This window comes from Pristis pectinata, chromosome 1 (genome assembly GCF_009764475.1).
Source record: "Pristis pectinata isolate sPriPec2 chromosome 1, sPriPec2.1.pri, whole genome shotgun sequence".
NCBI classification, from domain to species: domain Eukaryota; kingdom Metazoa; phylum Chordata; class Chondrichthyes; order Rhinopristiformes; family Pristidae; genus Pristis; species Pristis pectinata.
In genome coordinates, this window is record NC_067405.1 from 84,807,557 (window position 1) to 84,824,287 (window position 16,731).

At 42.6% G+C, this 16,731-nt stretch overlaps 1 protein-coding gene across 1 annotated transcript in view; it reads right to left on the reverse strand.

Annotated features, from left to right (window-relative positions):
* Positions 1 to 4,000: 4,000 nt before the first annotated feature.
* nusap1 (nucleolar and spindle associated protein 1) overlaps positions 4,001 to 16,731 on the reverse strand; it is a 30,482-nt gene continuing 17,751 nt past the window's right edge. The window contains exons 7-12 of the mRNA XM_052019984.1: positions 14,816 to 14,881; positions 9,247 to 9,404; positions 8,758 to 8,945; positions 8,047 to 8,151; positions 5,902 to 6,010; positions 4,001 to 5,419 (exon numbers count right to left, since the gene is read on the reverse strand). Coding sequence (XP_051875944.1) covers positions 5,332 to 5,419; positions 5,902 to 6,010; positions 8,047 to 8,151; positions 8,758 to 8,945; positions 9,247 to 9,404; positions 14,816 to 14,881 — 714 coding nt within the window. The 3' untranslated portion in view covers positions 4,001 to 5,331. The remainder of the gene's footprint in view (positions 5,420 to 5,901; positions 6,011 to 8,046; positions 8,152 to 8,757; positions 8,946 to 9,246; positions 9,405 to 14,815; positions 14,882 to 16,731) is intronic.

A 16,731-nucleotide genomic window follows, 5' to 3' on the forward strand; every position in this document is an offset into this window, starting at 1 on the left:
TGGTAAGTCAGAACAGCAAGGGTCAGTCCAATATCGGGATTGCAATATATTTAGTATTTACTGCTTGGTCAATTGAGTAAATAGTGATTAGGTTTTTTTAAAATATACAGACACTAACCAGAATAATAAATTCTTTGGGACAGGATGATTTTACACTTTGGAGTTTAATTAAGTTGGACAAGTTTGTAGTTTTGTATTTTAAATTATATAACTATCTGTATAACATCTAGTATTGAATGACAGAAAATTCCTTCAACTAAATATTGGGAAGACAATAGCAATATGGCCCCTATCACCAAATGGTGGGAAGGACCCATTTCAAGATGCACCTCAACAGGACTGGAATTAATGAAGGAGCAACTTTAATCAGGCTCAGAAAGGACTGCAAAGCATCAAATGAAATATGAAGGGATAGACATCATTTAGTGGTAAAATAGATTGACATGATCAATCTATTTTACTATTAAATGTTTTTTTTCTTTCGATTTAGTTTACAGGACAACAGGACAGGAAGTACAACATTCGGTGGGAACAAATCAAGACTATGACAAAGGCAAATTTAGAATGTGATTGTGATAACTAAAATAGCAAGCTGTAGCAGGAAATAATAAACAACGTGCCAGAAATACTCGATTAACAGCTACTATGGGCAGTGAAAGAATGAACATTTCAGGTCAACGACCCATCTTCAGAACTAGGATGTGTTCGAAATCAAACATGTTTTAAGTTGCAGAGAAGGGGGCAGGATAGAGAGAGCAGAGGGAATATATATGTGTGTGTGTATATATATATACACACACACACACATATATACATATATATATGCATATGTATAGAGAGAGAACAAGAGACACAGATTCTGTGACTGACAGGCGGTGGTGCCAGCTGAAAGAGTATTGAAGGCTTGTTAATTGCATCTGATCTGCCTGGAGGCGATACAAATAGAGGAAGATGAAATATGACAGGAGGAGGAAGAGGAACACATGCTGGAACCAAGAGATGCAATTGCTGTATTTCTGAAATAAAAGAGAATGCTGGAAATACCCAGCAGTCAGGCAGCATCTGTGGAAAGAGGAAAGACAGTAATTTAGTAAGAATTAGTCTTATGGCACAAACTGGAAAGATTGAATTCAATAATTTTAGAAAACCAACATTGAGTCCTTAGTTTAAAAATGCTGTTCCTCAAGCTTTGGAAGTGTGCAAAAACCTGAAAGACATGAATGTAGAACTGGAATGGAGAACTCACGTGACAGGCAACTGGCACTTCAGCCATCCTAGTAAACCAAATGGAGACATTCTGCAAAGTAGACACCCAAACTGCATTTGCTTTCTCCACATTCAACAGAAATTTCTCCATAACTTCCTATTTCAAAGCGATAAACATTTTGCTTCCCCTTTAAGCAGTCTGCAGGGAACATTCCATCCACAACTCCCTGAATCACTTGTCCACTCCACAAACCCCCATTCCTTTTCTTACCATTGGAGATGCCCTTCTACCTCTGGATTCTCACCATTCAGGGATCCAAACGTGCTTTCCTGGGGAAACAGCAATTCACTTGTACTGCTGAATGAATCCATGAATCTGCCATCCTAATATATATTTGGTGATCAAAGTAGTCTTCTCTACTTTGGCCAAACCAAGTGTGAATAAAAATGCAGGGTTTTGTTAAACGTTTATCAGACATTATATGAACCTCAACTGGGGAGTTGCAGCCAATTCTGGTTGCCATATTATATATTGGCACTTCAGAGTATGGGGAGACAAAGGGAAAGTGGAGACTTGAGAGACGGCAGATGCTGGAATCTGGAGCAACACACAATCTGCTGGAGGAACTCAGCAGGTTGAGGAGCATCTGTGGGCTAAAAGGAATTGTCAATCTGATGCAGTGTTTTGACCCAAAATGTTGACAATTCCTTTCCTTGCAAAGATGAGGAAGGGAAAGTGGTGTTGAGGTCAGTATTGATTCAGATGTGATCACATTAAACAATGAAGCAGGCTTGAAGTCATTCCTTATGTTCTTGCACTGAGAAGTTCTGGAAAGGTATTACTAGAATAATTCCAGGGAAAGATTTTAACTAAGTTTAGACTGCAGAAGCCAGTGTTATTGTTCCTGGAACAAAAAAAAGTTGAGAAATTTGATAGCAATTCACAAGATTAACGACACATTTTGGTAGGGTAAATAGAAAGCACTTGCCATTAGACAGCTGAAGGATCCATACTACCTACCACAGGAGTTCAAATCAGGTAACCCTGATTTACAAGAAATTGAGATATGACCTCTGTACAACTATCAGATGTCAAGAGACAATACCAGTCCAAAGTAGAGCCTCAGACCAGCCATGAGTTGTGGCAAGGCTTACAAAACAGTCAGGTGGCATTGCCAACAGCACATCCCTTCCTGGTAAGCTTAATGCACTCTATGCACGTTTTGAACAGAAGGAGATTGGAATGTCACCACCCACCCCAACAGCCTCCAATGTATCTCAATCCACAGTCACCCTTGTGGACGTAAGATCAGTCTTCTGGAGAGCGAACCTGCAGAAAGCAATTGGGCCCAGTAGTATCCCTGGCCAAGTCCTCAGATCCTGTGCACATAAGCTTGCAGGGGTATTTGCAGACATTTTTAACCTCTCCCTGCTTCAATGAGGTTCCCACCCACTTTAAGAAGACCATCATTCTGGTACCCAAGAAAAACGAAGTTGTGTCTAAATGGCTCCTGCCCAGTGGCTCTGACATCCACAATCATTGAAGTGCTTAAAGAGGCTAGTCACGGCATGCATTAAGTTCAGCCTCCCAGAGGACCTCGACACACTGCAATTTGCCTACTGCCAAAACAGGCCTACGATAGATGCCACCTTCCTGACCCTACATTCATATATGGAGCAGCTGAACAGTAAAGACACCCATGTTAGACTATTGTTTATTGACTACAGCTCCGACTTCAATGCTATTATTACAAGCAACCTCATCTCCAAACTCCTAAACCTGGGACTCAACACCTTCCTTTGCAACTGGATCCTTAACCTCCTGACCAACAGACCGCAAATCAGAAAGGAGAGGCAGCAACACCTGTCACGATTATTCTCAACACTGGCAAGGCCGTGTCCTCAGCCCCCTAATTCTACTCCCTATACACTCACGACTGGGTAGCCAGATTCTGCTCTAACTCCATCTACAAGTTTGCAGATGATACCACCATAGTGGGCTGTATCTCACATAATTATGAGTCAGCATACAGGAATGAGATAGGGAGCTTAGTGACATGGTGTCATGACAACAACCTTTCCCTCAATGTCAACAAAACAAAAAAGTTGGTCATTGACTTCAGAAAAGGGGACATCCACATTGCAACTGCTGTCTGTGACTGCAAGAAACTGCAGAGTTGTGGACACAGCTCAGCATATTCATAGAAATCCACCTCCCCTCCATGGACTCTGCCCACACTTTTCACTGCATTGGTAAAGCAGCCAGCATAATCACCGATTCCACCCACCCAGACATTGTATCTTCTCCCCTGAAAGCACATACCACCAGGCTCAAGGACAGCCTCTATCCTATTATAAGACTATTGAACAGTCTCCTAGTACGATAAGATGGACCCTTGATCTTGCAATCTACCTCATTGTGACCTTGCACCTTCCTGTCTACCTGTACTGCAACACTTTATTCTGCACTGTTATTGCTTTTACTTTGTACTGTTGTAATGAATTGATCTGTATGGACAGTATGCAAGACAAGTTTTTCACTATACCTCAGTACATGTGACAATTCTTCAAAACAAACAATGTAAATTGGTTTTATTAATGAGAAAAAATACTTAGCTGGAGGGGGACAAGTTAAAAATTTTAAAAATAGTAATGATCTGAAACTTACTGCCTTTAAGAGCAGTAGTCAACAAGGGCAGCTTAAAACCTACCTTGTTGATCATCTGAAAATTTCACATTATCAAAAACACAAATAGAAGTTGTTGTAGGCAATGGGATTGGTAGAAATCCAGCCTTCACAATCAAATACAGAATGTTTTATTTTACCAATTTTCATTGCATCCATACAAAAATACTATTACAATGACAGAGGGATAGATTTAAAAAAAATCAGGAGAGAAGCATCAGTTGCTAAAGAACTTCAAAGTAGTAGTACTTCCCTATTATCACTTCTTTCAGTTAATCTTTCTGTCTTCCTCCCTGAAGCCTCTATGTATGGCATGTTATAGCTCTGCCATCTCATTCTTTGAGACTTTACACTTTTGAGCTTTTCACAGAACATTAAGCAAATTGCTTGATCCTTGTTGGAGAGAAGTGCTGTCTGAGTGTGTCCAGTAAATTGTGTTCTCATTTTAGACTGTGGCTTTGTAGTTTAAAAAGTCAAAGGAACTATTAACAAATTTTTCTCTGGCTGAGTACTATTTCAACCAAATGAAAACACAATGCAGTTCAAAATTCCCACAGCAGTGAGTTTTGGCCATCTGTGTGGATTCTACATAGCAATAGGGTCTGAACACGTGAAAGAATTGAAGTAGTGATGTGCAAAGTACCATAACTTGTTTAGTTAGTTCCCTTTAGGAAAGTAATCTCTGCACTTTAAAAATACACTTCAGCTTTCTGTCAAAAGCCAACAAGCTCAAGCAACAATTAGTACATTTAATTGATCACTATCAGGATAAATAGCAAAGAGCTACAATGTGCACAATTCAGATTATATTGTACTACCTTTTCTTAAACAGAATCAACTGATTGGGGCTGAACAAACCTCCATGCTGAAGATCTGGAGTAGAGGCAGAAAGTGCAGGGCAGTAAACATCAGTGGCATTGAACTATGATTGGACAACATGAACAGACAATAGAAAGACATTAGATCTCTGAGCAAGGATGCATGGTATTCTGACTGAACTGTAATACTAAGCAGATGAGAGATGTTAATGCTGGAAAGCTGCTACCACTGTTAGACATACCAAATGGAACTCCTATTCCTGCACAGCAAACTGTACATCAGTAGGGAAGTCACTTCCTACACACAATGGAGCACTCCTACATTCCCAACCAATGACGCAAGGGTAAGTACTCGATACAGTAAATAAAACTAAACCTGAAATTTAGAGAATTCAGACATTGATATTCATTTCTGTGTACAGGGGATATCGAAAACAGCTTTGAGAAATGCTTATCTGCAAAATACATTTAGATTCAAGACTGAACTTACATCAACCAAAGCCTTAAGAATATAGTGCTACACACAAAAGGAAAAGCAAAATAGTTTTTAATAAAAAGGTAGTCAACCACAACATAAAAAAAGGAAAATGTTAGCATGAACAGTACAGTGGGTGGTTTCTTTCACTCCATGACCAAGCCTCGCCTTGCTCCCATCATGTTGTTCTTCATCTCCTTCCTCTTTTCCACAAACTTCTCCCGTCGATTTTCCCTGTAATGGAACAGAATGTAAGATCCCAAGCAATGATGATGCCTCCTGAATGTATCAGTGAGACACTTCTATATCAGCTAACACTGATGCAAGAGTAAGCACTATTCAGGACAGATATCAGACATATACTCTGGCAAAATTAGTCATTCAGGCCACAAAGCAGCAATGATATACATTGGTTTTAAAACCTCTGGGTTGAGTAGAGAGTAAAGGATCACATCCTAAACAATTTCTTACAATTACTGCCATAGAGGTGAAATGTGTTGTTCCTTCATTACTCAGTCAAAATCCTGCACAATAAGATTACCTTCACACAAGGACAGTAGAGACACAAGGTAGCTGAATGGTGTGACCAGCATTTAAAACCAGTGAAGTTCACATCCTGAGAATGACTAAAATAGTTATCAGATTCTAAAAGTAGCACATCAGTGTCACTCAAGCTTTGATTAGTGGATTGCAAATGTAATGGAGTGAAACCTCACCTCGTCTGCAATTTTGGCTGTTTATAATTCTGAGCAGTAGGCTTTGTATTCTGTGATTTATTTTCAGCCACCCTGATCTCTCTTGTCTCCTCCCAAGCTTTTAATTTTCCTAAAAAAACAAAATGAGTTAAGTAAAGAGTTATCAGCAAATCAGAATTTTTCAAATGCAGTTGTAGTCAAAATTAAAAACATTGTGAATACTAGGCACTAACAGAATACTGTCATATTTCACAAGTAATGACTCCTAAGATTTTTCTTCAAGCCATCTTACATCCTTCCAGATCTGTTTATTAAGGCAGGGAGGTAAACTAAACATACTGTCAAACAGTAGAAAAAAATTAATCCTGAAACAGAAAATGTCAGGATTATCATGTCAGACGTCATATGTGGAGAGATCAAGAGCCAAAATTTCAGGACAATGACTTTTTCCTCACAATTGATGACTATAGTATTCACAGAGCAAAGAAGCATGGTGATTAGATACTTTAGGTCATCTACTTAATAAATCTGGAGCATTTAGTTCAATACACCACCTTCAATTAAGCACTGATATAATTGGAGGTCTGTTGCAGATGGAATATATTGCACTACAGCATAGAATTAATGGAATACCGAAAACATTTAGTATCCAGTTGGCACTATTGACAATACCTTCCATCACCTCATTGATGATTAGGAGAAGCTTTACTAGCAATTAGATTTTTTCCTTTGCAGACTGGACATACACAAACAAATGTTGATTTATTAGAGAAGATGGCAGTGTCACCAATATACAGAAACAGTTTAATTGAGGCTGCTGGTTCTGGTGCATGTCTGCTACATGAAAGCCAGGGCCTGTGGGCTCTGTTTTACCTAATTTGCTTAGTGACTTCTGAACACAACAATAAATGAAATAGATTGTACTTGTTTCTACAGTGGAAGGGACTTCAAAACAGTCCATATAGGATTATCCATTTGGCACTTTGAACTGAAAATACTCATCTCTTGAACATGTGTTGAGTACTACCATGTACACACATGTTTAGTATAAATAGGTACTTTAGTATAAGATAATTACTCAATGGTCAGCATAGACAAGATGGGCCAAAGAACCTGTTTCTGTATTGTATGACTCTATTACATTTTGGGCCCCACCATGTTGTCACGATTCATGATCTCCCCACAATTGTCAGTTACAGACCAGGATTAGCAACACCCTTCTAAAAAAAAATTCAGCGTTATTGGCATTTAAATTTCTCAAGCCATGCAGCTGTCAGCTCATAGCACTGAGTAACTTTCAGACACTAATTTGCAAGGATGCTTGGATCTGGGTGGGAACATTGTCAGCTCAGAGCAAATTGCACATGGGCAATGAATGAGAACAGGAATGAACTTGACCAAAAGTACTACAGGAGAATAAAGTGTTACTTTCATGCAGAGTACCCTTCCCAAGGTAGCCATCACTGAAAACCTCAAGTACAAGTTGACATAATTGCCTGCGCTGCTCTCAGTCCTTGTAATCCATTTCTGCTGAGAGATGCCACAAATGCCCTTACAGACAATTCTCTGGCAGCTTCTAGACATGTTCCTGTTGCACAAGGAAGCTGCCTCTTGCACACACTGCTCTGCTGGCCCTCAGTTCCCTTATACCACATACACCTTTGTTCCACCCCCCCCCCCCCCCAAAAAGGGTACACAGGCCTTAATGTCCTATAGAAATATTGGGGAAGCAGAATTTTTTTTAAATAAAATTTACAGCGTGGTAACAGGCCCTTCCAGCCCAATGAGTCCACGCCGCCAATTTTAAACCCGAATTAACCTACCCGTACGTCCCGGAGCACCTGGAGGAAACCCACGCAGACACGGGAGAACGTACAAAGTCCTTACAGATAGTGACGGGAATCGAACCCCGATCGCTGGCGCTGTAATAGTGTTGCACTAACTGCTATGCTACCACTTTTTAAATAAAGGGAGTGAATAATTTAGAAATTGGTATGAATAATAGCATTGAATGAGTTACTTTTGAGGTCATTGATAATAGGTACAAGTGGTGCCCTATGCTGCAAGATCTTGGAATCCAAAACAAAAACCCACTTTGGCGTTACCCTTACTCACTGACCTCAAGAGGATCTTCCCAAAAGCTCACCTGAAGCAATGCATACTGACCTTTGTGTGGCTTGTATCGAAGAGGACGAGACAAGCTGGCCTGCAGGTCAAACTTTTTGTTGGTTCCAGGAGTGGCATTGCCAGAGAACTTGTATGGAGTAACCACTGAAAACAAGAAACATGAACAAAAGAAGAAAAAAAGAATCAAGATAAATGGTATAGTCCTTTAATTAACCTTTGGAGCCTACAGGCTCTTTTTACTGGAAGTGCTTTATTGGTAAATTCTAGATAGAAATCCACCTCCAATTAAAAGAAAAGCCCCAGTATCTATAATAGGGAATGCCACTGTTTGCTACAACTGGAAATCTTTCTCCTTTCCACCCACATATTTGTCCTCCCCTTAAATTACTGCCTCAGATAAAGAAGGTCCAATGGTCATTTCCCCTTTCAAGGCCACCAAAAGAGAGTGGTAGGCTATGTGACCACAGGCAACGTCTAATTTCTTATTTACCAAGCCAGACCTTCCTTCTGTATGCATTTTAATTGCTGTGTATTTGGCTATTATACAGCAACTGAGCAAGATTACTCCTGACAATCAACATGGTTCAGATGGATCTTCACTCTATGGAGATGTTGGATAATGGAAACCAAACTTGTAATTATTAAAAAGAATTTTGATTTTAATTAATTTAGCCCAAGTGCAGAATATTTAACACTGCTGAGGTGTGGCATGCAATACCAAAACACTATCAAAATGGGATACAACAGCACCTTTAGTCTGGGCATGTTCCATGATGCTGGTATCTCTCTGGCCTTTAGGTTTCATGGGCTGTGAAGACTTGTTTATTTTCACTTCTTCAGTGCCAAGATTACTGGATGGTTCTGTGTACGGTGACATTCTGGCTGGAGTTTTCATTGCAGATTGCTTTTTCTCATTGTTGTTGGTAGCTTCTGAAAACCTGAACAGCATAAAGTATAATTACATGCAAATTCACAGCAGGCGAAAAATGTTGAAGAAAAAGTGAAATGAGCAAAAATGTGAAACAGCAACACTGAAGTTTATGATTAAGCACAACACATTATTAAAATGTACCTTTATACTAACATTTTTTATTCCTTAAACACTACAATATTTATATTATATTAATTTGGTTCAATATTCAAGGAAAGATGCATAGAAATGGAGTCAAAAAGAGGACAAAGAATTGCCAGGAAAGAGTTTTATCTGGATATTGCTATAAATGTGGCAAAAGCCTTTACCGAACATTCATTTTGGAAACAGAGTGCACAGATGGTTTGAAGACAGAGGTTCGTGGCAATTTAGATTGGCTGGCTGGTGTAGATAATTGAGTAGTTTTTGTCTGTTGCACTGGGCTAAGCAAAGAAGGCATGCTCTTCTGAGGTCCATTTAGTGATTTCTAAAGCAAAGAGAAAGAAGATAGTAAATGTCTTAAGCACAAAGTTTATAAAATAATATCAAAAATCCAGGAAACCAGCATTCAACATGATTTTGGATCAAGTGCAGCTTCAGTCCTGCCTATCAAATCTACTCAAATTCAAGACCAGTCTCTGGACACTATGTTCAAAAACTATAAAGAAGCAAGATAGAGGCAGACAAGAATACATTTCTTCTATTTACCACATTACTGTTCCGTCATTGAGACTTGCTCAGACTTAATTTAATCTGCTCCATTGATGACTTCCTTTCATCACAAGATCAGAAGGTGGGACTTTCACTAATGTTTGCCCAATATTCAAACATATTCATACTCAAAATGATGCAGCCCAGGTAAGACCTAGAGAGCATTCAAGCTGATGTGGCAAAAAAATATTTGCAGCATAAAATTGCCAAGCAATAACCATCTCCAGGGAATCTAACCACCCATGAGCAACCTTCAAGAACATTATCAAGTTACTCATTGCAACATCCCAAGGGTTGTCCAGAGAATGACGAGCGACACAGGTAGACAAGGTACAAACACCATGGCTGTAATAGCTGGCCAGAGGCTGGGTATTTTGTAGCGAGTGGTTCACCTTATGATTCCAAAAGGCCAAATACAAGTCTGGAGTGGGACTTACATGGATGAGTGATGTTCCCACAACACACTTGACACCATGCAGGACTAAGCAGCCCATGTGACTGACATACCATACATTCACTCCCTTCACCGTTGGATCACTGTGGCTGCAGTGTTAACAACTTATAAAATACATTTCAGTTACTTGCTAAAGCTAGTTCAACAATGCTTCCCAAATCCACAACCTCTACCACCCAGGACAACAAGCATGCTCATGGGAATGCCATTGTCTGCAAATTCCCTTTCAAGTCACACACACACTGTCCTGTCTTGGAAATATATTTGTTATCTCCAGGTCCAAGTTTTAGAACTTAGAACATTACAGTACAGTACAGGCCCCTTGGCCCACAATGTTGTGCCAACATTTTATCCTACTCTTAACCTTTCCCTCCCACATAGGCCTCCATTTTTCTATCATTCATGTGGCTAAGAGTCCCTTAAATGTCACTAATGTATCTGCCCCCACAACCTCTGCCGGCTGTGCGTGGCATACATCCATCTGTGTAAAAAAAAGTTACCTCTGATATCCCCCCTATACCTTCCTCCAATCACCTTAAAATTATGCCCCCTTGTGTTAGCCATTTTCACCTTGGGAAAAAGTCTGACTGTCCACTCAATCTATTACTCTTATCATCTTGTACACCTCTATCAGGTCACCTCTCATCCTCCTTCACTCCAAAGAGAAAAGCCCTAGCTCACTCAACCTATCCTCATAGGACATGCTCTCCAATCCAGGTAGCATCCTGATAAATCTCCTCTGCACCCTCTCTAAAGCTTCCACATCCTTCCTATAATGAGGCGACCAGAACTGAACACAATATTCCTAAGTGTGGTCTAACCAGTGTTTTATAGAGCTGCAACATCACCTCGCAGCTCTTGAACTCAATACCCCGACTAATGAAGGCCAACACACCATACGCCTTCTTAACAACCCTATCGACCTGCAACCTTGAGGGATCTATGGATGTGGACCCCAAGATCTCTGTTCCTCCACACTGCTAAGAGTCCTGCCAGTAACTTGTATTCTGCCTTCAAATTCGATCTCCCGAAGTGAGTTACTTCACTTTTCTGGGTTGAAGTCCATCTGCCACTTCTCAGCCCAGCTCTGCATCCTATCAATGTCCTATTGTAACCTACAGAAACCTTCTACACTATCCACAACACCACCAACCTTTGTATCATCAACAAATTTACTAACCCACCCTTCCACATCCAAGTCATTTTTTATATATATAAAATATCACAAAGAGCAGGGGTCCCAGAACAGATCCCTGCAGAACACCACTGGTCACCAATCTCCTGTACTCTCCATCTACAACCACTGTCTTCTATGGGTGGGCCAATTCTGAATCCACAGTCAATGTTCCCTGGATCCCATGCCTCCTGACTTTCTGAATGAGCCTTCCATGAGGAACTTTATCAAACGCCTTACTAAAATCCATGTACACCACATCCACTGTTCTATCTCCATCAATGTGCTTTGTCACATCCTCAAAGAATTCAATCAAGCTCCTGAGGCATTACCTGCCCCTCACAAAGCCATGCTGACTGCCCCTAATCAGCCTATGCTTCTCCAAATGCCCATAAATCCTGTCTCTAACAATCTTCTCCAGTAATTTGCCCACCACTGAAGTCAGACTCACTGGCCTATTATTCCCAGGGTTATCCCTACTCCCTTCCTTAAACAAAGGAACACCATTTGCCACCCTCCAATCATCTGGCACTACTCTGTGGCCAGTGAAGATGCAAAGATCATCGCCAAAGGCACAGCAATCTCTTCCCTCACTTCCCATAATAACCTTAGATATATCCCGTCTGGCCCCCGTGACTTATCTATCCTAATGTTTTTCAAAAGTTTCAGCACATCCTCTTTCTTCACGTCGGCATGCTCTAGCGTATCAGCCTGTTGTACGCCATCCTCACAAACATCAAGCTCTCTCTCACTGGTGAATAGTGAAGCAAAGTATTCATTAAGGACCTCCCCCACCTCCTCCCACTCCGGGCACATGTTTCCTCCTCTATCCCTGATCGGTCCTACCTTCACTCCAGTCGTCCTCCTATTCTTCACATACGTGTAGAATGCTTGGGGTTTTCCTTAATCCTACTTGCCAAGGCCTTCTTATGCCCCCTTCTAGCTCTCCCAAGTCCATTCTTAAGTTCCCTCCTGGCTACCTTGTAACTCTCCATAGCCCTGTCTGATCTTTGATTTCTAAACCTTAGGTAAGCTTCTTTCTTCCTCTTAATGAGATATTCTACGTCTCTCGTCAACTATGGTTCCTTCACTCTACCACCCTTACCCTGCCTTAATGAGACAAACCTATCCAGAACCCCATGTAAGAACTCCCTAAACAACCTGCACATTTCTATTGTGCACTTGCCCAAGAACGTGTTACCAATTTATGCTCCCAAGTTCCTGCCTAATAGCATCATAACTCCCCCAATTAAAACTTTCCCATATCGTCTGCTTCTATCCCTCTCCAAAGTGTCAAGGAGTTATGGTCAGTCTCTAAAATGCTCTCCTACCGAGAGATCTGAAACCCGATCAGGCTCATTGCCTAGTACCAGGTCCAGTATGGCCTCTCCTCTAGTTGGCCTGTCCACATACTGTCAGGAATCCTTCCTGGACACACCTACGAAACTCTGCCCCATCTATCCCCTTTACACTAAGGAGGTGCCAGTCAATAATGGGGAAGTTGAAATCACCCATGACAACAACCTATTTTTGCACCTTTTCAAAATCTGCCTCCAATCTGCTCTTCAGAGTCTCTGCTGCTATTGGGGGTCTGTAGAATACTCCCAATAGAGTGACCGCTCCCTTCCTGTTTCTGACTTCCACCCACACTGACTCAGTGGACAATCCCTCCAGGACATCCTCCCTTTCTACAGCTGTGATACTGTCCCTGATCAGCAAAGCCACTCCCCACCTCTTTTACCTCCGTCCCTGTCCCCTTTGAAACATCTAAACCCTGGAATATCCAGCAGACATTCCTGCCCTTGTGCTGGCCATGTCTCTGTAATGGCTACAACGTCATAGTTCCATGTACTTACCCATGTTTTAAGTTCATCACCCTTGTTCCTGATACTTCTCGCATTAAAGTAGACACACTTCAGCCCATCCAACTGACTGCAATTTTGCCCTTTCAACTACTTATCCTTCCTCAGTCTTTCTACATGCTACATCTACTTATACACTAAATGCACCAACTTCTAACCTATCACTCAGGTTCCCATCCCTCTGCCAACAGCTCGAGCAAACCAGCCTGCAAGAATATTGGTCCCCCTCCAGTTCAGGTGTAATCCATCCCTTTTGTACAGGTCATACCTTCCGCAGAAGAGATCCCAATGATCCACAAATCTGAACCTCTGCCCCCTGCACCAACTCCTCAGCCACACATTCATCTGCCAGATCAACCTATTCTTACCCCCACTGGCACATGGCACAGGTAGCAATCCAGAGATTACTACCCTTGAGGTTCTGCTTCCTACCTAAATCCCTATATTCCCTCTTCTTTTCCTATATTATTGGTACCAATATGTAGCATGACCTCTGGCTGTTCAGCCTCCCCCTTCAGAATGCTGTGGACCCAATCCAAAACATCCCAGACCCTGGCACCCGGGAGGCAACTCACCATCCTGGAGTCACCACCCTCCACAGAATCTCCTGTCTGTCCCCCATCACCACCACTCTCTTCTTCTCCATCCTTCCGTTCTGCACCACACAACCAGGCTCGGTGCCAGAGACCTGGTCACTGCAGCTTTCCCCTGGTAGGTCATTCCCACCAACCCCCCCACCAAACAGTATCCAAAGTGGTATACCTGTTATTCAGGGGAACAGCCAGAGGAGCACTCTGCACTACCTGCTTATTTTCCTTCCTCCTCCTGACAATCACCCAGCTACCCGTTTCCTGCAGCTTAGGAGTGACTGCATCCCTGTAACTCTTATCTATGAACTCTTCATTCTTCTGGAGGAGCAGAAGGTCATCCAGCTGCAGCTATCAGTGAGACTGGAAGTCTCCCAGAACTTCCACATCTCACAAGATGAGCACACCACTGGCCCTGGAGCCATTCTAACTACACTAGCCTGGCACTAAAGGAAAAAAAAAATCAAAAGAAAGAAACTTAGCAGACACTTACCTTAGCCTCCACCTCCTCTCGCCGAACCCTCGAGCCAAAGCCTCAGTCCCCCACTCTAACACTTGTCCACTATTACAATGGCCGCTCTAAGATGGCCACTCCACTGGACCCTACCTTTTTATTGGCTGCTGCTAATTAGCCAATTAACAATTTGCAGATGTTCCTCTTTTAGACTCCTGCAAGGTGAAACTCACAAGCAGAAGTTCACCTCTTTTCAAAGCTCCTGCTCAAAATCTTGCACCAACTCCTGACTCTGAAGCATTCTACCCAAACTGCACTGCAAGGATACCTTCACCCAATGAACTATGACAGCTCACTTTTTAAAAAAAAAGTATTTATTTTCCATCTGTAATTCAAGTCTTGCAAGGGATGTTCACATCCCATAAATAAATAAAATTTAAATCAGTTTTATATCTCTAATAAATTAGAAGCCACTTCATAGAGAGCTCAGATATCAGCTACACAATAGATCTGAATCCTTAAATTTTTTTTTAAAAAACAGGCAAGTTATTTCAGCTCTTCCACTGTCACCAATAAATTCCACCTCAATTACAACCTTTGAAATGTTATTTATTTGTCACTAGGACAGATAATGGAGTACATATTCAGTTTCTTACCTTCACATTGCTGCCTGGACACTGGGTTTCAAATGTCTTGCGAGGAAGGGAACTTTCAGCCAACATCTATAATCATTAAATTAACTTCGTCAAATATTCAAGTAACAAGGCTGGTTTCAACTCAGTAGGTTTTAAAAATGGGGGTTACTAAAGAACTTTTCTATAGAAATTAACAGTATCTACATGTTAATTGAATCATTTTTGAATTTATTAGATCTTGAAAATTTCTCCGGATGTCTTATTTTATCTGGGGTGTTATCACCAGATTTATACTTCTTCCAGTTTTAAAGGGTATAATATGAGTGCGCATGCTCGGCCAGCAGAAAGGGCGGGAAAGGGAGTTTGAGGGAAAGAGTGAGGAGAGAGTTTGAGGGAGGGAAGAGGAGTTTGAGGCAGAGGGGGAAAAATTTGAGGGAGAGAGTTTGAGGGTAAGAGAGGGAGATTGTCAGAGCGAGTTTGAGAGGGGAAAGGAATTTAAGGAAGAGGGGGAGTCTTTGAGAGAGAGAGAGAGAGTTTGAGGGAGGGAGAGAGTTTGAGGGAGGGAGAGAGTTTGAGGGAGGGAGAGAGTTTGAGGGAGGGAGAGAGTTTGAGGGAGGGAGAGAGTTTGAGGGAGGGAGAGAGTTTGAGGGAGGGAGAGAGTTTCAGGGAGGGAGAGAGTGTGAGGGAGGGAGAGAGTTTGAGGGAGGGAGAGAGTTTGAGGGAGGGAGAGAGTTTGAGGGAGGGAGAGAGTTTGAGGGAGGGAGAGAGTTTGAGGGAGGGAGAGAGTTTGAGGGAGGGAGAGAGTTTGAGGGAGGGAGAGAGTTTGAGGGAGGGAGAGAGTTTCAGGGAGGGAGAGAGTTTGAGGGAGGGAGAGAGTTTCAGGGAGGGAGAGAGTTTCAGGGAGGGAGAGAGTTTGAGGGAGGGAGAGAGTTTCAGGGAGGGAGAGAGTTTCAGGGAGGGAGAGAGTTTCAGGGAGGGAGAGAGTTTCAGGGAGGGAGAGAGTTTCAGGGAGGGAGAGAGTTTCAGGGAGGGAGAGAGTTTCAGGGAGGGAGAGAGTTTCAGGGAGGGAGAGAGTTTCAGGGAGGGAGAGAGTTTCAGGGAGGGAGAGAGTTTCAGGGAGGGAGAGAGTTTCAGGGAGGGAGAGAGTTTCAGGGAGGGAGAGAGTTTCAGGGAGGGAGAGAGTTTCAGGGAGGGAGAGAGTTTCAGGGAGGGAGAGAGTTTGAGGGAGGGAGAGAGTTTCAGGGAGGGAGAGAGTTTCAGGGAGGGAGAGAGTTTCAGGGAGGGAGAGAGTTTCAGGGAGGGAGAGAGTTTCAGGGAGGGAGAGAGTTTCAGGGAGGGAGAGAGTTTCAGGGAGGGAGAGAGTTTCAGGGAGGGAGAGAGTTTCAGGGAGGGAGAGAGTTTCAGGGAGGGAGAGAGTTTCAGGGAGGGAGAGAGTTTCAGGGAGGGAGAGAGTTTCAGGGAGGGAGAGAGTTTCAGGGAGGGAGAGAGTTTCAGGGAGGGAGAGAGTTTCAGGGAGGGAGAGAGTTTCAGGGAGGGAGAGAGTTTCAGGGAGGGAGAGAGTTTCAGGGAGGGAGAGAGTTTCAGGGAGGGAGAGAGTTTCAGGGAGGGAGAGAGTTTCAGGGAGGGAGAGAGTTTCAGGGAGGGAGAGAGTTTCAGGGAGGGAGAGAGTTTCAGGGAGGGAGAGAGTTTCAGGGAGGGAGAGAGTTTCAGGGAGGGAGAGAGTTTCAGGGAGGGAGAGAGTTTCAGGGAGGGAGAGAGTTTCAGGGAGGGAGAGAGTTTCAGGGAGGGAGAGAGTTTCAGGGAGGGAGAGAGTTTCAGGGAGGGAGAGAGTTTCAGGGAGGGAGAGAGTTTCAGGGAGGGAGAGAGTTTCAGGGAGGGAGAGAGTTTCAGGGAGGGAGAGAGTTTCAGGGAGGGAGAGAGTTTCAGGGAGGGAGAGA